The 20,764-nt window shown below is 43.1% G+C and overlaps 1 protein-coding gene across 1 annotated transcript in view; it reads left to right on the top strand.

The window, feature by feature from the left end:
• Positions 1-20,764, top strand: part of Mep1a (meprin A subunit alpha) — a 28,391-nt gene extending 7,627 nt beyond the window's left edge. Inside the window, exons 6-14 of the mRNA XM_055612233.1 lie at positions 2,695-2,812; positions 4,836-5,011; positions 8,336-8,557; positions 9,195-9,344; positions 12,306-12,521; positions 14,137-14,607; positions 15,779-15,952; positions 16,658-16,958; positions 19,951-20,764. Coding sequence (XP_055468208.1) covers positions 2,695-2,812; positions 4,836-5,011; positions 8,336-8,557; positions 9,195-9,344; positions 12,306-12,521; positions 14,137-14,607; positions 15,779-15,952; positions 16,658-16,958; positions 19,951-20,107 — 1,985 coding nt within the window. The 3' untranslated portion in view covers positions 20,108-20,764. The remainder of the gene's footprint in view (positions 1-2,694; positions 2,813-4,835; positions 5,012-8,335; positions 8,558-9,194; positions 9,345-12,305; positions 12,522-14,136; positions 14,608-15,778; positions 15,953-16,657; positions 16,959-19,950) is intronic.

Genomic DNA, 20,764 nt, shown 5'->3' with positions numbered 1-20,764 from the left:
CTTGCACTCAGATTCATGCTTGCAGTCAGATTCATCCTTGCACTCTGATTCATGCTTGCACTCAGATTCGTGCTTGCACTCAGATTCGTGCTTGCACTCAGATTCGTGCTTGCATTCATTCTTTCTCACACTGGGAGTACTGTGGAACAGCAACAGCGGCATTTTCTATTCATGAACAAATCTCCTCTACTTTCTGGCCTACTTGTTTTTAACCTCGAGTTTTTCAGTTTGTAACTGTTACCTGTGGAGGGATTTGCACTTAGAGCTTCAGAAACCCTCAAAAAAGATTCCCCAGCCAAATACAATGAGCTTTCCAGTCCACACGGCCTGCCCTGCACAGTCACCGAGCATCTGAAATTGGCTCTCCTCCTATAATTTCATCCACGGCTAAGAAGAGCTAGTGATTGACAGAACAAGGCAAAATTATGTATAATTTACCATGTCAGGACCTTCTGCAGAGAATGGAGGCAACAATAAGGCTTATAGAAAGCTTCCTTTAGCTGAAGAAGCTAACCCATCCCAATGCTGCAGGCACACACCCAGGAAAATCAGTATTCTCTTCCAGTGAAAGGAGGCCATGCAGAATGGCTGTATTTCCTTTTTCTCTTTTCAGTGATGTTGGGTTGGGTTTTCTATAACCACAACAGAGTTTCTAGTTCTCTTTTCACAGCTTGTTCAAGAGTGGAAAGAGAGACAGAGATTGACTTTCATATTAGCCAGCAGAAGTCCTTGAGTCAGCTTGATGCTAACAGAAAAAGCAAACTAGAACAGTGTGTGATGTTTAATCAATGTAGTTAGTATATCCATCTCCTTCGTATGATGGCAGGCAGGCATGACGCTGGATCTGTAGCTAAAACCTTACATCCTGATCCTCAGGTAGGAAGCAGAAAAAGAGACACTGGGCCTGAATGGGCTTTGGAAACCCCAAAGTCCCCTACTCCCCATGCAGTGACACACCCTCTTCCAAGAAGGCCACACCTCGTAATCCTTCCAGATAGTTCTACTAACTGGGAACCAAGTGTTCACACACGTGTGCCTATGGGCGCCATTCTCATTCAAACCCCACATTCCACTTCCTGGCCCTTGTGGACCTGGAGCCACCTCATAATGCAAAATTCATTCAGCCCAACATTGTTTTTTAAGTTTCTATTCTAGATATTAATACTGTGTTAGATGAAGAGTTCAACGGTTTTTAGGTTGATTCTTTACTCTGTTCACTTGGTTCCTTGGTGGTGTGGAAGAGTCTTAGTTTGATATAACATCACTTATATATTTTTTGCTTTGGGGGGGTCTCTGCCAAAATATAGCATTGCCTATATGGATGTGTTGAATTGCTTCCTCTATTCCGTCTTCATGCGGATAGCCAGGTTCCCCAGCCTCATTTATTGAAAGGCTGCTTTTTGCCAATGCATGGTTTGCTGCAATGGAAAATAATATAGTGTCCAGAATTTTACAGTCAACAAAGACACTAAGGACTTCCTCCTCTCCTCCTCTGTCTCTCTCTCCCTTTGACAGAATCTTACTCTAGAGCTGAGGTTGTCCTTGAACTTAAGTTAATTTTCACAAGTGCTGAAATAAAACACGTGAGCCACCTTGCCCAGCTAAGGACTATTTGCTTACCGATGTTGCCATGACTTTATGATGTACACACTGTGAACGCTCCAAGGCAGCACTTTGATAAATGAAAACCGTGACGTGGTCACTTGGCAGACTTCCAAGGCTTATAATTATTTTTAGTGAATAGAGGAAATAAAGTGTGCAGAAGCAAGGATCTCACTTTCCATAGCTTGGAGGAATTTTTAACTGAGCTTTCACCCTCCTGTGAGTTGAGTGGGGAAAGAATGAATGTGAAGAAAATTGTAATCTCAGTTCTCTGGAGTATCCCTCCTTTCTAATCCATTCCGGTCATGGGCAGAACTGCGCTGTGTATGGTGCTGGCTGACTGGCCTTGCCTACTTTCTGCTGCTCTAACATGTGGAGGCAAGATAACATCTCGTGTGTTTCTTTTGCTTTGAGAACCTTCATGCCTCTCTAAACTGTGCTTCTCCCCGTCTAGTGGGAATTTTTTAAATAGTGGGTCTTATTCAGCCCAGGGTTATCCTTAAACTCCCGATCCTTCTGCTTGCATCTCCCAAGTGCTAAGATTGTAGACATACAGGAGCATGCCTGAAGTATGTGGGGCTGAGGACGAACTGAAGACTGGAGCATGCTAGGCAAGCACTCTACCAGCAGAGATGCATCCGCAGTCTAGCAAGTTATTGTTTTAGTCTGGGAAAGGGACCGCTCATTCTGTACCTTCTTTACAAGGTACTGTATCCCTACAAACAAGAGCTAGGGTGATGTGCAAGCCATTTCTGCTTTCTACTCTGCCACATGACTCTTCTTAGGCAAAGCTCTGAATGAAGGGAAGAAAAAAGGATAAAAAGGCTAGATGTTGTTCTATGGTTTAGCTCGGCTTTGTACACTCACAAGCTACCACCCTGAGTCACCTCGTTCATCTAAACTATGAACCAGCACGGAGTCTGTGACGAACTCCAACTTTACTTTCCAAGGAATTGAGTTGATGAGCACCACCACCAACAAAAATCTACATGGAGTCTCTGTGTATTTTTCATATCAGTGGTACAGTCTTCTGTATACTATAAGCTACGGCTGTTTTCCAAAATCTAAACAATGCTTGTCAATGTTTTACAGATCTGAATGCCAAAGGAGCCATTCTCAAAGCCTTTGAGATGTTCCGCCTAAAGTCTTGTGTGGATTTCAAGCCCTATGAAGGGGAGAGCTCATACATCATCTTCCAGAAATTCTCTGGGTTAGTATGAGATGTTATAAAGCAGGAAAAAAAAAAAAACCTGTATCTTTCAGTTTCTAAGATGACACACATCTATTTTTAAAAGCTAAGCTAAAAGAAACTATAAGAAAAAAAAAAAGCAAAAGCAGATCTTTCACTGTTTTCAGCTTTTGAACTATCTCTGTAGCTTTGGTCTTCTTTTTTTGGGATACATAGCACTTGAATCAGCATTCGAAGGTACAGGATGCTAACAATTTAGAAAAGTAGATAGGTAAGACAATGTGAGCGTTGCCAAGCAATTTGCAATCCCTGGCAGCACTGAAGACTACCAGCAGAGCATTTCCTATCAATCTAGATTTCACAGTGTCAGGCCAAAAGGAGATTGTTTGTAGGAAATTCTAGGTGTTCTAACAGAAGAAAATTGAATTTATGAGAAAAGAGAAAAAAAAAGATTTTTGGATAGAGAGGACAAGGGACATTCCATGATTAAATTTAGGGAGTCTTTTAAGATTCCCTAATCCACCAGTTTTTGAGGGAAGTTTGAGGTTCTTCTTGCTGAGGGCCCTTCAGAAGGAACTGAGACAGTGGATCAGTGACTCTCACTGCTATGTGCCAATTCCTATGATAAGCAATTTAAAGGAAGAAGGATTTATTCTGGCTTACAAGGTGGGAAGGAATATGGTTTATAATTGTGAGGAAGGCACAGTGACAGGAGGGTAAGGTGGCTAGGACAGAACATCCTTAGTGTAGAGTAAATTGTCTAAGATAATCTCAGGGTTTGAAAACCTAACAAAACCACCAATCCCTGAGCATGAAATCCCACCACTCCTGAGCCTACAAACCCACCAATCCTTGACCAAATCCCTGGGCTTGGCTTGAAAGCTCACCAGTCTCAACCCTGGAAACCAACCTGAAAAACTCCACCCCCAAGAAACCCAGTATAAGCCTGTCTCCAGCTTAGTTCCCTGTTGCTTCTTGCCTAAGTAGAAGGAAGCTTTGTGGGCTCTTCTTGCCTAGGATCCTTTGACATGAGGTAGGCAGTCTTCCCCGTGTGGTCAGACTATCTCCCAAACGGTGAAGTTCTGCATTCGTTAACTCGCTTTATTAAGGATATATTTCACAACCATGAAGTTTGCCTGTGCTCCTTATAAGGGATTTGGGAATTCCCTAAAGAGAGAATTTAAATCAGCCACAGCCATCACTAAAAGGCAGTATTTTAATCTAAAAGCAATACTGTTGTTCTTCAGCATGCCCTATGGCTTTACACAAGGGAAAAAGAGTACCAGTTTTCCTCTCCTTGATGCCCTACTATGATCAGTTTGCATGCATGGAAGAAAGACTTTTAAGATAAATTTTCACTCTAAGCTGGCATAGGAGAACACAGCGGTTACTTGCTGAAAACATCCCATACTTGACTCTTTTCTTCCCACTGAGCCATCAATCCATGGAAATCCTTTCCTTTCTGGTCTTTTAAAAGCCCCCCTTTAACCTTTTAGTGTTGAATTGATCCAAGCAACTGTACCTGTCCTCTTTCCTATGCGTATACTAAACTTGGCCTTTAGGAACAAAGTTGTGGCTGGAGCAAGCTTCGATGCTGTGACGTATAGCACGCTAACTGGAATTGATAATATTGTATCAGATATTTCCAAACAGAAAAAAGAGAGTGTTTTGAATGAGGCTGCAGCTCCAGTCAGTACCTGGACACTCTAGAGTCTGGCTAGCCAGGCTGCTCTGGGATCCCATCTCTGCCTTCCAAGTTCTGGGGCTACTGTCATTACGGCTTTCTGTGTGCTTGGGGTCTCTCTCTCTCTCCTACTGCCGTCTTTTAAGTGGATGCTGGGGATTTGAACTCTGGTTCTCAATCTTGCAGAGCAAGTGTTCCACTAAGCAATCTCCCCAGCCCGCAATTAAAAAAAAAAAATCAAACCTAACTTTTTACTTTTTGTCCTAGAATCTTATAAATTACCATTTGAAATATATAAATTATCTATAAATATATAAATACGGCTCTACACAAGCACCTTCCCCTCCTCCCCCTTTAAAGGTGCTGGTCTATGGTTGGTGATCAACACGTGGGACAGAACCTTTCCATTGGCCAGGGCTGTGACTATAAGGCCATCATTGAACATGAGATCCTGCATGCTCTAGGATTTTATCATGAGCAGTCAAGGACTGACCGGGATGACTATGTGACCATCTGGTGGGATGAAATTATTCCAGGTGCGTATGGACCCAGCATCATGGGGAAGAGCCTGCTACTGTCATTACGGCTTTCTGGGAACATCTGTGGGAGGCCCAGGCTGACTCTGGGCACAGGAGAGTCAGCTTCTCCGGGGTCAGGGGGGACAGACAAGAGCTGTTCTGATATATTCACAGCTGAGAGTCGAATGGCTCACGAGGGGGTCACTTGAAAGTCAGAGCTGTGTGCTTGGGGTCAATGTTTTGTTAAAACTCAATCTAAAAACCTATTTTCTTGTTGTGATGAGTAAAGGGAATTGGACTTCAGAGGTCATTAGGGCTGTTTTCTGCAGGGTAGCTTCAGAAGGCTAATGACGTGATGAGAACAGCCAGAAAACACACTCCACAGGGCTTTGTGTATGTGTGCATGTACATTGTGCTCATGTGTATGTGTGTGTATTTGTATGTGTAAGTATATGCATTTTATGCGTGTGTGTGTGTGTGTGTGTGTATGTGTGTGTGCGTCTGCTAGTTGGTTTTAATGCCAACTTGATACAGGTTAGGGTCACTTGGGAAAAAAGAATTTTAGTTGATTAAAATGCCTGGAGAGAATTGGCCTGTAGGCGACCTGTAGGGCACTTTCTTGATAGTGATGATTCATCAGGAAGAGACCGGCCTTTTCGTGAGCAGTGCCACAGCTGGGCAAGTAGTCCTGGGATGTTCAGGTAAACCAGGCTGAGCAAGCCAGGAATCACCCCTCCTTCACAGCCTCTGCTTCAGTTCCTGCTTCCGGGAACTGACTTCCTGTAATGATAGACTGCGATGTGAAACTCCGAGCTGAAATAGACCCTTTCCTCTCAGGTTGTTTTTGCCTATAATGTCTTACCACATCAGTAGAAACCTAGCTAAGACGATGTGTATGTTTATGTGTGTATGTGTGTGTGTGAATATATGTGTGGCGTAAGCAATGAGTACGTGCATATGTACACACATATATGTTTTCATGTATATGGGCATGTGTGTGTGTGTGCTTTAACGTACATGTATGCAGCACTGAGTGTATGCATGTGTGTATATATGTGTGTTTATGTATATATATGTGGACCTCTGTGCGTATATATGTATGTATGTGCCTGTGCATGTACACATGCATCCAGGCTTTGAATGTAGAAATTAGATCAGGATGTGGAAAAGCATTCTTTCAAGTCATGATGAAAGTAAATAATGAAACTTGAATAGAGTAGAAATGACTTCACTCTTGCTTGGGTAAATAATTTCTCGGCACGGAAATTTTTATTTATATTTGAGTTTCTCGAATAGATTCAGACGTGACAGTGTGTATGTAGTGATTTGACTTTTAGGGGCTTGTGAGGACTGGTCAAGCTTCAAAGTTAAATTTGATCCAGTGCAGACTTCTATCAGCACAGCTCACGTGGGGTGAAAGGGTCAGTGGGCCTTACCGAAGGGCGGATAGAGCTTGCTAATTCATCAGATTTCTCTATATGGCTTCTCAGCCTGTGTCCCTCCCTGCGCATCATATTTTGGTAATACCATGGAAAAATAACAGGAAAGCTGTAACTTGTAAAGGCCTTATTGTCACCGTCATGCAACATACACACACACACACACACACACAGTCAATGCATCCTACCACCTAAGCACTGAGACCAAGCAGTGATCTAAGCTGAGGGTTCTCTGTTCCCTGAGGGTAGTGTGGAAATGTTTTTCCTCAGAGGTGAAATTCCAGATTAGACTTAAATGTGTTTGGCTCTCAGAGCTGATTGTACCCTAACTGGGTGTGTAGCAGAAATGGAGAATGGACTCACAGGCAAAAGTATTACATTAACTGGCTATAAGCTTTAGGGCTCTCTTAGACTCCACCTATATTTGCCTACAGGTCTGAATTTCTTACCTCCCTACACATATAGCTGGCTTTGCTGAAAATTTCTTCAGCACACACACACAAACACACACACACACACACACACAAACACACACACACACACACACACACACACAAAGTCCTATTTTATGCCATGAGGGAAATAAAACTCAGGGACTTTTAAAAATAGTTTGAAGGTAAATGATGTCCAGTTACCCAAGTGAACCCACACTGGCTGGTACAATCTGCAATTTACTCAGTGCTGGTGGAACCACGGCTGCTCCGCATGTACCTACCTCCTATCTTTATTTCCATCGCGTACAATCCTGTTTATCTAAATTACTTGCAATCACTAGATTACTGTTCTCCAGGGAGACAGAAACCCAACAGCCAGTGATCCTCCCCGCAGTCACTTGTGCCTATTTTTGTATGTTGTCTCCAGCCCACGTGGCCCTGAATTTAACCCAAGGCCGCTGCACGGGTTATGATGCAGTGTCCGTTCCCATCCTCTGGGTCCGGATACTGTTTTCCTCTCTTCCACTAAGGAAAAGATCCAGCTTTTGAGGCTGAGCAGAGGTTGACGGACTATCGTCCTGTGAGTCGCATAGCTGCTTTTACAGCAGAAACAACCACAACCATTGTTTTATGTGTTGTGTATGTATAATTTTCCTCTCTCCAAGAAGGAAATTGAACATCTCTCAACTCTCCCTGTCTGGGTAAAGGAAACAGTAAATCATTGGTGACTGGTAAGTTTCAGGACATTGATTCAGCTGTGGAGTTATCTCTTCAAGTTGCAGCACATCTTATCTCTTCCCTAATGTTTACCTCAACATGTTACCTTTGCTAGGAATCTTTTTTTTTTCTTTTTATCTTATTTTTCCTTACGTATCTTCTTCCCAGACCAAAGAGCATGAGCTTTGATCAGCATGATTCTTTCTTGCCAGCTGTTCACTTTCCCTTTGATCCTTGGATTTCATGTCCCTAACACATAAAGAACTGTCCCTGAGAAAAATGGATGGACCTGGTGATGGGTGTACTTGGTTTTTAGGAGGTATATCTTAAACGTAATCCTGAATAGTTTCTTTAATTCAAAAATTTCTTCTCTTTTTGTTTATGGTTCTTTCCTTAGATTTGCTATTTTGCCTTCATTCTAAAAGCCACACACATACACACTGTCTCATACAATTACATGAAGTACTTGTAACACATATAATATAACATGTGTATTTTAGAACATGGATATTTCATGACTGTTCCAACAACCTTATGCATACCATTTTATGAAACATATTATGACATCAATGGATTAGTACTAATAATCAGCAGCGTATATTATTTTATATATTCTAACTGTAAGTGCATACATATATATTAGCTGAAGATGCGATATTTCCATTTTTGAGATACCTGAGCAACTAGGCAAAGAGGGAAGGTTGGAGAGAATGACATGTCTGAGCGGTACCTGAGGGTTCTCTCCCCAACAGACTACAAGCACAACTTCGACACTTACGATGACAAAAGCATCACGGACCTCAACACGCCCTATGATTATGAGTCCGTGATGCACTACGAACCGTTCTCCTTTAACAAGAATGAACTCGTCCCAACCATCACCACCAAGATCCCCGAGTTTAACGGCATCATTGGGCAGCGCCTGGATTTCAGTGCCCTTGACTTAGAGAGACTGAATCGGATGTACAACTGCAGTGAGTACCTCTTGCCTGAGAACTGGCTACAACGGCATACCCTCAGCCTCTGTCTCTTTTCATGAATGCTCTGGGTAGCAGGTAGACTACATGACTTCAAGCATTCTCTCTCTAGAGAAAGTCATCTCGTAGGATGCCTATGGGGCACGTGTGATTTGTAAGGTAATTGTATTGGGCAAATATAAGGAGCTGTTAGTATCTAGTTCCTCTGGCTTCCTTACAAAGGGTGTATAATAAGGTAAAGGTCAAGATAGGTAATGGGCTCGAAAACGTGTTGTCCCCTGCAAAAGCTCTTCTTAAAGCACTCTAAAGCTTTGACATGGGGCATTTTCCAGCTGTGCTCAAAAGGTATAGAGAGCCCTAGAGAATACAAAAGACAGCATGCTAGCTGTTTCATCCTTGGTCTCGAGTTCACATTGGCCTATTTAGCAGGGAATAATTACTGGTCTCTATTCTCATTCTCTGAGTTACATGGTTCTGTGCCTATGTTCTAAGAACCAACCTATGGCACTCAGGAAAAGGTCAGGAAAATGAAAGGCTTTTGTTTTGCTTCAACAGTGGTGCCTTATTGGCTTAAGGTACTATCTGGAGTGAGATACCTCACATTTTAACCATGTGACAAAAATATCATATGTAGCCACAACGCATACCCTGTTGGACCACTGTGCCTTTGAGAAGACCAACATCTGTGGAATGATCCAGGGGACCATAGATGATGCTGACTGGGTTCGCAAAGACAGCAGTCAGCCCGGACAAGTGGATCACACCTTGCTGGGACAGTGCAAAGGTTGGTGATAGGCAAAAATCAGCACCCTGATGTGGGGAATGGTTACCCGTGTATTTTGCCTTTTAGTTTTTTGAGTTAATTGTTAAACCTGAAAATCTGAACAAGGATAAAGACTATTTCTCATATCTTAATCATTAACTCAGTAGAAAGCATCCAAGCTGCGGAGATGCAAGAGAACATTGAAATTACCTTCCACCCCTGCATTCAGGGAACCTTAATTAGACTCACTGGGTGACACAAAATAAATGACCTGAAAATAGGAAGAAAACGTGTTGGGAAGAAATTCCACAGGAGTAACTGTGGGGCAGAAGAGGATGCATGTTATTAGAATGCATTGTGTATATATGTGTGGAAATGCCAAGGAATAGATTCTAAAATATTATTAAATAAAAATAAAATAATGAAGATATATGTTCACCATAACAGAACCTGTTAAGGGCATACCTGCTAATAACACGACTTTACAGTGGAGGGTAGTGTTTGCAGGGCAGTACCCACCAGTGGAAATACCATGCTAGCCACACATATAATGCACAGTTTAGAGTAGTCTCATAAGGGGCTAAGAGGAAACGGGCAAATTTCATTTTGATTCAAAGGGACTAGTGTTATTACTTGTGACCAACATGAAAATGACTACATGAGATACTTTAACTTTTTGCAGGAAGTATGTATACTATTGCTTCTCTCTCTCTCTCTCTCTTTTTAAGACAGGTTTCTCTGTGTAGCCCTGGCTATCCTGGAACTCACCTTGTAGACCAAGCTGACCTTGAATGTGGAGATCCGCCTGCCTCTGCCTCTCGAGTGCTGGGATTAAAGGCGTGCGCCACCACTCTTGGCTTACGCTGTCACTCTTAACGGAACTGCTTAGTTTGTACTGGCCTCACCTGGCACCCTTAGAGGTCATGAATAGGTGTATCAGCAGGGGATCTGATAACTTATGTACTTCCTTTGTTTAAGGAAAATCCATAAGGTCAAACAGATTTCAGTTTGAAATGCAACTCCCTCCCTGACTGTCAAGGATAATAGGGAATTGCTAATGTGTACTTTTTCTTAAGAAGTCTTCACATTGATAAGACCCCTTACAACACAAAAATGCTAAACCTTTCTAAAGGAATGGAGGAATATAAGGCTTACAAAGTCTCCACTGAAGCCCTTATCTTCCCTCTCTAGCTTCTCATATTTTCAACTGCCCTTTCTCTGGTGAGGTTTCTAAAATTCTATTCACTTATTTATTTATTTATTTATTTATTTATTTATTTATTTGTTTATTTATTTACGAGACAGAGTCTTACATGGGCCAGGTTAGGTGCAAAATTGCTATGCAGAGGACAGCGACCTTGAACATCTGATCATCCTGCTCTGCTTTCCAAGTACTGGCATTCTGAGATGAACCACCAGGATCCCTTTAAGCTGTATGGAGGATTAAACTGGGGTTCCACTGGAGCTACATCTCTAGCCCCTTTAAAATGTTCATTTAAGCATCTGTTTATCATGTATCTGTCATGGAAAAGTCATGTTAAGCCTCTCTGAAAGCAGGTGGGGTTACAGGTTATAATGACCCTTTCAAGGCTAAACTATTTATTTAAAATCTCTTGGCCCATGTCAGCCTGAGAGTTGATTAGATTTCCTTCCAGAACAATTAGCTAAATAAATGCCAGGCCACCAAGAAGAATGTGAGGTCATAAAATATTGCAACCTCTCCCTGACCCCGGTAGAGGAGGAAAAGACCCGTCACCCAGTATTCAAAGGGTCATCACTCCGGAAACTGTAAATTGCAGCTGTCACCTGTGATTTGCCCTCTTCTGTGTGTTCACTACTAGGCTAATAGTCAACTTCCAGAGAGACAGAGAGATGATTGCAGAAGATTTTTCTGGGAGAATGTTCTAGATCCCTCATAGGAGAGGACCACACCCCAGAAGGAATGTATGGAGAAAACTCTGGTAGTTTAGCTAGACCATCTCTATCATGAGTCCTGCATTCAAAAGACCCTTGGCTAGAGAATGCTTTCTCTGCTCAGGTAGACGTCAAAAGCCTGAGGGGTCCCCAGTGGCAGACCCCACCCATTTGACACTCACAGGACAGAGCAGAAAGACCAGTCAGGTGGCTGGAGCATGTATTCAGACCTCCCAGGTGGTAGACCTGAGTGGATTTTTATTTCTCAGTTCTGACACTAACATGGATTTAACTTTCTTCTTTAGTCTTACTCCATAGTTTTTCTTTATATTCAGGTGAAGTTTTTAATCAGCCCCTTGTATGTCTCAAATGAACCATTCTATGGAAGAGTAGAGATGATTCTTTACCACTGATTATAGACCCTGTCTGTTTGGTTCACAACATCCTGGGGATCTGATGCCCTCTTCTGGCGTGCAGGTGTACATGCAGATAGAACACTCATCTACATAAAATAAACAAATAAAATCAACCCTATTGCGATAAACATTTGAAATCCAAACCATAACCCTGAACTGTTTCTTACAAAATAAGGAGATCAGCTCTTTTCTATGTAATGGACCTCTAATTTAAACTAGGAAGCTGGCAAAGAAAACAGAATTCATCTTACAAATACCAACTCCCATCAAACTTTGATTGACGCCTGTGTGCATGTAAGGCAGACGTTTATATTTTACAAACTTGGGGAAAAGACAATCAAATGTGCAAGCTGAGATCATCTGTAATTTCTGCGTTCCAGAGGTTAAGACAGGGAGATCATGAGTTCAAAACCAGCCTGGCCTACATAGAGAATCTTCTCTCCAAAAGTAAATAAGGATAAATAAATGAGAAGAACTGCACCCATTGAGGAAGGGGTTTTATGAAGAAGTAGGCTTTGGTTTCTGTTCCTCAGAGAAGTTCTAGCTTTGGGTGCCTGGGCTTTTGTTTCCTGCCTTACTGTGTCTGGGTAGATGGGCCTGTGTGTAGGTCATGGGAAGGCAGAGATGAGACATTGGGCTGCTCTCTCCACAGGTGCCGGCTACTTCATGTACTTCAGCACCAGCTCGGGGGTGACAGGAGAGGCAGCCCTTCTGGAGTCTCGGATCCTTTACCCCAAGAGGAAGCAGCAGTGCTTGCAGTTTTTTTATAAGATGACAGGAAGCCCTGCAGACAGGCTCGTCATCTGGGTGAGACGGGATGACAACACGGGCAACGTGCGCAAGCTGGTCAAGATACAGACCTTTCAAGGTAGGTAGAGCCACCGCAGGACTGTGCAAACCCGGGGCAGTGCTCAACTTCTCCTACTTCTCCCTCCCACCATCCCTCCCTTCCTTCTGTTGCCTTCTCCTCCTCCTTCCACTTTTCCTCTACCTCCTTCTCAGCTTCCTCCGGACACTCTTCTGAAAGTCTGCTATAACCTCTGGCATGTTTTACCAGAATGTTTGAAGCACTGGAAAGTTAAGGGTTTAGGTGAGGCTCAAAGATATGTTTGTCAAAGATACGTTTTGGAAGAGGCCGTATGATTACACAAATCCAAGACAGTAGATGATTCAGAGGTGGAGACGTGAAAGCAGAGGGATGCTGAGCAACTGCCCATCACTGCTTTTGCTTCTGTTTCAGGAAAACAAATGACATCATCATTTAAAATGCTGAAGTACCTTGAAGTCTCCTTCATAAGGCCTCAAAAGGGTGTTTCGGTTACTTCAACGTTTTAAATAATGATGGGAACATAAGCCATTGAATATATCGACTCCACTGTAGACTAAGTATTATTCTGTGTGTTTCTGGGGGTCAGAATGAAAACCTTTGGTTGCTAAGGGAGGCAGTGGAACGTGAGGGTCCTTGGACTCAGCTCCTTAAATCTAAGTATTTCTAGTTTTGTTGTTGTTGCTTTTGTTGAATCTTTCAGAACCAGAGACAACTTTTTCATTTTCCCGACCCAACAAAGAATTTCACAAAATGAACCCTAGGAAGTAAATACTGTTTGCATTATAATAAACAGACTGCTACGCTTGAAAAAAAGGAAACTCCCTGAGATGTCCTTGGGAAGGGCTGTGTGTCCGATCACCTCTGCCCATTCCAACATCAGCTACCTGAGAACTCTGTGGTCGGGGCTCCCCCACCTCCCCTTTGAGGGTGTGGTTTGCTGTTCCTGGCTGTAATTAGGCAAAGCTGGTATGGTGGAAGGAGGTCAGCAAGATGCCTTTTGTTTCTTTCTTTAATAATTAAAACTTTATTGTGAAGAGCTATAGATAAAAAGCATTACACCGTGAGATTGGACATACTCATATAGCATTTTAAAAATACCACGTGGAATGTCCAAACATACAAGGAAGAGTCTAGACAGACAGATTTTGGCAACAAGTCAGAGTCTGAACCATACGGAAATTACCCATTATTTGATTTTTTACTCCAAAAGTGTCTGTTTTATATAGTTCAGCCGAATGCACAGACATTTTAGTTTTAACAACAGGGTAAAGCATGCCGTGGCCGCAGCAAGTTCTCTCAGGAGAAAACCTGCAACTTTAAAAATAGCTGAAAGCAAAACCAATTAATGTTTGGATATCGATTGTAAAATAAAGCCTGGATGGGGGAGAGGGGCAGTGGGGAAGGAGGGGGGAGTGAGAGTGAGCACAACGGCACGTCTGTGGAGCGCAATGCTGCAGATGCTGGTTTTAAATATCACAGTATGCCCTTTTAACAAGTACTTTCCCCTTACTAAACAAGAGACTGGGAAAAGCCGCTTAATGTGTTCATGATAACACCTCTGTTAGGAACTGCCGTGAAGAATGAACGAGGGACGCTGGTATGCCAAGTTCATCAACTGCTAACATCGACTGTCACAAACCTTTTTTGTCCTCAGGAGACTCTGATCACAACTGGAAAATTGCCCATGTGACACTCAGAGAAGAAAAGAAATTTCGCTATGTTTTCCAGGGCGCCAAGGGTGACCCTGGTAACTCAGACGGCGGTATTTATCTTGACGACATCACTCTGACAGAAACCCCCTGCCCTGCGGGGGTTTGGACCATCAGGAATATCTCCCAGGTCCTTGCAAACATAGTGAAAGGAGACAAGCTCCAGAGCCCTCAGTTCTACAGTTCTGAGGGCTACTGTGTGGGGGTGACCTTGTACCCCAATGGTAGGGTCACTAGTAACCCTGGTTACTTGGGACTGAGTTTTCACTTGTGCAGTGGGGAGAACGATATGATCCTGGAGTGGCCCGTGGAAAACAGACAGGCCATCATGACCATACTGGACCAGGAACCCGATCCCAGGAAGAGGATGTCCTTAAGCTTAATGTTCACTACCTCCAAGTACCAGATATCTTCAGGTAGGTGACAAAGCACAAGAACTGTCCCTCAGTATAGGATGCCAGCAGCAGTGTAAAAGATAATAGCATTCCTCTTGGCTTTTCCTTATGCATAGTAATGATGTAGGGGTGTGAGTGCAGCGTTATAGGTTGGTTTTCATGTGTGTGTGTGTGTGTGTGTGTGTGTGTGTGTGTGTCCGTGTGTCCGTCATATAGGAACGCAGGCCAGAGGACAGCCTCAGTGTTACTTCTTAGGCACCATTTATCTTTCCTAAACATTTATTCTTTTTATTGTTATAAAGCATGTGTGTGCATGTATGTATACACATTTGAGTTCAGGTGCTAGCAGAGGCATCAGACAACCTGGGCATAGAGTTATAACAGGCTGTGAGCTGCCTGATGAGGGTGCTGGGAAACGAACTTAGGTCCTCTGCAAGAGCAGTATGGACTCTTAACTACTGACTCTTAACTCTCCACATCCTTTCGACACAGGGTCTATTGTTAGTCTGGACTAGTCAAATACACTAGAGAGGCCCCAGGGATCTGCCTGCTACCACCACCCCAGTGATGGGATTACAAGCATGTGCTACTATGCTTGGGTTTTTGTTGTTTTAAAGTGGATTCTGGGGGGGCGGGTCAGATTCAGGTTTTCCACTCAACGCCTTCTTTCCCCTAAATGTACCATCTGTCATCTATGACAAGCTTGTTCTGTGTCAGACTGAGCAATGGAGACTGGGGTTCCAAGAATTTGGATGCCTCCCACCCAGCTGAGCTCAGTCTGTAGAGAAGGCAGACATTGTCCATCAGAAACCCGGGCTTCGTGAGACTTTCAATACAGAGTTAATGTGCTAAGTCTGAGACTGACTAAAATCTGTATGTCCATGTGATAAACTTACATCAACAAAAAAGGGCTATTTTTTTTTTTTTCAGAACGGAAAGACATAAGCCGCAATAGTTATCAGTAGGTCTCCCTTAAGGAGGTCCCTTGATAGAAGGCAAGCAAGGAGGTTTGAGGTTCTCTAGCTCTCTGCCCTTCTCATCTCTCGGCTCTGAGTTATGATTATCTTGTAAATAAAACAAAACCTTAGTTTGAGTATGTGTGTTTTAACAAAGTCCTTCATGTTCGTCAAAGACAAGTTGGAGCATCCAGCATAAGAGCTAACAAGACTGTATGTCCCGTGTCACCCTGCAGCTATAAATGGCTCTGTCATCTGGGACAGGCCATCCAAGGTGGGAGTCTATGATGAGGACTGTCACTGTTTTAGAAGCCTTGACTGGGGCTGGGGCCAGGCCATCTCCCACCAGCTACTGATGAGGAGAAGTTTCCTGAAAGATGACACTCTCATCATCTTTGTGGATTTTGAAGGTACCTTGCTAAACTTCCTGGGTCAACAATCCTACCTTCTACATGGTCTCTTGATTTACCTTGATTTTAAAGCAAGTCAGAGAAGTGAAAAAAAAAAAAAAAAAAAAAAAAACTTTTTTTTTTTTTTTTAAAGGAAAAGGTTTTTAAAAATGAAAAAAGGTTGTGTTATAGCAGCCACCTTTTACTTGTTTGGTCAAGGATTCCTATTTTTATATGATATTTTGAATATTTTGTCTGATTGACGCAGAAAAATTACATATAGTCACACGGAGTGTCTCATGTGACATGTTGATACATCTATCCATTGTGTGACCAGGGCCAGTGTATCTAGTGCTTCAAACACCAATTGTCTCCTCATAGGAAACACTATAATCTTTAAATGTCCCTGGGAGAAACCAAAATCTCATCTTTTTGACGTGTTATCTTTGTGATAATTTATCAGATGTGACAGTGTGCTGGCTTTAGGTTAGCCTCGCTATATCTACCCTTGCTTAAAATATGCTTCTTTTTGCAAATTCAGTAAGGAAATGTGTGACAGGATTATTTTACAGTGAAAGAGCTGGCATCATGAGAAAAAGCCACTTTTCTATGTAACGTGGCATTTGTGAAATATAGAGGAGGCCCAGAGAAATTCCAGGATTGGGTGCCCATCACAGTCAATTATTAATCTTGGATCTTCTCACTCCCATTGCCTAATCCCTGAAGACATCACCTACCTGAGGCAGACAGAAGTTCCCACTCCAGCCAAAACTGTGATCCCCCGAGGGCACCTTCTTCAAGGTCAGGAGCCTCCTGCCTTGGGAGAAAGCTTTGGAAAAGCCATGTTGGAGGAAACCCTGCCAAGCAGCCTGGACCAAAGACAGCCCAGCAGACAGAAGCGGTCAGTGCAGAGGACGGGCCCCATGGAGGACCACAACTGGCCACAGTACTTCAGGGACCCCTGTGACCCAAACCCTTGCCAGAACGGAGGCATCTGCGTGAACGTGAAGGGCATGGCCAGCTGCAGGTAGGCTTCAAGGCCAAGAGTGGCAGGTGGTGGGTGAGGTAGCATATATGAGTCATCACGATGGTGGGGTCGAGGAGGGGTGTCAGGTGGTAAAGTTCTGGCCTTGCCAACTTGAGGACTTGAGTTTGGGTCCCCGGCACCCACATAAAACATCAGGACCCCAGTGGTACATATCTGTAACACTGTGGCTGGGCAGCTGGAGACGGGAGGAGTCATGGAGCTCATTGGCCCGACACTCAAGCTAAATCTGCCAATTTCAGGCTGATTTTTGAGATACCATCTCAAAAAATAAGGTGAAGAACGACCCAAAAAGATACCCAGTGTCTACCTCTGGCAACATGCACCTGAACACACCGTAACACCCCCCCCACACACACACACATAGATACATAAAAGAACATGGTGATGACCACATTATACAAGACTATGGACCAGTGCTCACAAATGGCTGAAGGGTGTTGGCCTTAGGCTTTTCTGCTCTGTGACCTACCGCAGTGAATCAAGATCAACCTTAAATCTTTATGGATGGCAGATGACTTACTAGTTATTTATTGGCAGCAGCAGTAATAGCTTTAGAATCCATCAGTTCCATTCTCTTATTGTGTTTTCAGTAGCTGTAACGATTATCGCTATCATAGTTCTGCTTGCGGGGTATCGTGTGTCCTTCTCAGCATTACACAACATGAATTTATTATTATTATTATTATTATTATTATTATTATTATCATTATAATTATTTTGTCCTGGTGACACAGTTCTTTTTACCTTCATCTAGTATATCAGGGAAGATGAATATACAAAGCATAATCTGTCCCAAATTATCCAGATGATAAATGCTGGAACTGGGACTTGCATAGTTCATTTTCTAATGTTCTTATGACAACCTAAGGAACACACCATAAACAAATATATGAGGGCAACATCACCTACAGCTGGGAGATGTGAGCAGGTGTAGGAGGAATATCGCATGGTTCCCCACACAGGCATGTTTTCTCTGAGTGCTCATCTCTGCATTGCTTCTTTTGTTTTGTTTTGTTTTGTTTTTGTTTTTGTTTTTTGTGACAGGTTTCTCTGTGTAAGCCTTGGCTGTCCTGGACTCACTTTTTAGACCAGGCTGGCCTTGACCTGACAGAGATCTACCTGCCTCTGCCTCCTGAGTGCTGGGACTAAAGGCATGCACCACCATGTCAGGCTTCTGCCTTGTTTCTTTTCTTTTGACGTTTTACTTGGAAATAATTTTAAGCTTGCAGGTATGCTGGAAAGAAAATACTACAGATTTCCCTGTGTCCCTAAAAATCTTCCTCTCATGTTAACATCTTACAGAACCATGTTAAAACTAGCAAAGGCAAGCTTTACAACACGATGGGGCAGACAGCAGGCTTCATTAAGATTTCACCAGGGTTTCCTCAATATCCCATGTCCTCAATATTCCAGGAGATCACAACGCATTCTGTTCTGTGTCTCCTTTGTCTCCTTCAACTTGGAACAGTCTTCATTGCTCATCACTTTGACATCTTAGAAGAGTGATGATCATTACTTTATAACATTTTCCTTGTTATGGTTGTCTTGATTCTAGTTTTTTGTTTTTGTTTTTGTTTTTTCATGATTACATGGAACTTATGTTTAGGGACCAGAGGCAGAGAGTACTTTGCCCTTATTATATTAGCTGTTCCTGGGGACATGTCAACAAATATTGATTCACCCCAGATAGGGCACCAATAACAGGTCAAAGACAAGTCCCATGCCTCTGTATGGGCATGCCAGATAGATTCTTAGATACTACATCCTAGCAGGTACTCCTACCAGCCTCACATGTCCCAGAAGGAAAATCAGGAGTTGCCACTCATGCACCAAAGTGTAGTTTCCCATATTCCTGAAGCAGGGCCTATGGGATAGGCTTGCTAAAAGTCACTCAAGCTGGTGGGATCGGATCAGAAGGAAAAATTTGTCTGGTTGCTCTTATAGATTTTTAAGAAGTTTCTTAATCTATAGAGGAATCCTTTAAAGGCAAAAGAAAGCCAGGTATAGTGACTTACTGTTGTAATCCTGGCACTTGAGAGGCTGATGCAGGAGAATGGTGGGTTTGAGGCCAATAGGAGTTACACAGTGAGCACCAGACTGATTTGAAGTGTCCTAATGACACTGTCTCAACCCACACCCAAAAACTAAGAAAGCAAAAGAACTCCAGGGATAATAAGGGGACCCCTGAGTTGCTAACATCCCAGCATGCACCATGAAGTTCTCTGAAGCTGAAACAAAGGAAAGGATTTTCATTACGGAAGCGGTGGAGCCCTCTCCTTAGTGATAGTTATGCAAAATAACTTTTTTAAAGACGAGATTTCTCTATGTAGCCCTGACTGTCCTGGAACTCACTGTATAGGCCAGGCTGGCCTTGCGCTCCAAGATCTGCCTGCCTCTGCCTCCTGAGTGCTGGGGTTAAAAGTATAAGCCACCATTGCCCAGTGCCAAATAGCATTTTAAAAAGAAAAAAAAGTCCCAAAGTTTAGCTAACATGCCCCTACTATGTGTCAATAACTTTAATTGGCACAGGACCTTCATTATTTCCTGTGAACTTGCAGAAACTTTGAGAAGCCATTGACGGTATGAGCACTCAGTTGGCATGGTCTGTGAGTTTTAGCATTTCAGTGAGTGTACGAAGGCAGGGTCTCTCGGGCAGGGCCTCCATTGCAGTGTATCTGAGCAGGGCAGGTGAAGTACTCTGTAAGTGGGCCAAGCCTTCCTCCCGAAAGCCGGAGAGTTTTTTTTTTAATCCTTCTTCAGCTTAAATAATGGACAGTGAAAATGGCTGGATTATAGCCTCTACCTCAAAAAGCCATGGTGTGGCTGAATGCAATGATATGTATAAAGCCTGTGGATGGGCTGGAAGTGCTCTGCAAGTGTTTGCTACTCTTGCTACTATTATTGGTGGGCCGTGTTGCCAGATAGCACGTAATGTCCAGATCCTTTCTACTCTCTGTGTCCTGGTCCACAGATGCGTCTCCGGACATGCCTTCTTCTACACGGGGGAGCGCTGCCAGGCCATGCAAGTACATGGCAGCGTGCTAGGCCTGACCATTGGCTGCGTCACTGGTTTGATCTTCTTGACCTTGGTCACATGCTCCAGCACTTACCAAAAGCTGAGGAAGTGAGCAGCTACCTGCTGACATCAGCCATACTGCAGAATGGCCTCCTCCATCCAGACCTTCCTTCCTGTGGTCAGCTTACTTTGGGATACTTTTTATCAACCATGTTTGAAAGGGGCCTCCAAAACCAAAGCTGCAAACCTCACATGGGGCTCTTCCCTTTTCCATCCCTGCACAGTTCTGTTGTCTTTCCGTGAATTGCAGGTGGACCCATCATGTCCCAAGATTGCAGTCATTACATTTAATTAGAAATGCTTTGCTTGCTAGACTTGTTCTCCTTAAATCACAAACGCTACTTGGGTAGGGGCATGTTATCATCAGCTACCGCATTGGCCCCTGTGCTAGAGGCATGCCTGACAGGTGTATTGTGGGTACACGGTAAGTACTGAATGAATGAACAAATAAGTGAGCGAATAGCTGTGGAATAGTAAGTCTTTTGTTTCTATTTCATCTCATAAAACATATGATTAAATCTATGTACAGGTGTATTAGAACCAAATACTCAGTTTTCACCAGACACAGGAGTCTGATTGTTCATTTAGTATCTTGTGAGATGATTTCCAAGATTCCCCTGTTCAGCTGGGTTTCCATAGTGTGTGCTTTTTTCTTACTCTGGTTTTAGGGAAGAGGCTTAATAGAACCAATAAAGATACAGCGTCTGTA

Source organism: Psammomys obesus, unplaced genomic scaffold, assembly GCF_907164565.1.
Source record: "Psammomys obesus unplaced genomic scaffold, mPsaObe1.curated_primary_1811, whole genome shotgun sequence".
NCBI classification, from domain to species: Eukaryota; Metazoa; Chordata; class Mammalia; order Rodentia; family Muridae; genus Psammomys; species Psammomys obesus.
This window is presented reverse-complemented; position numbering and strand designations above follow the sequence as displayed.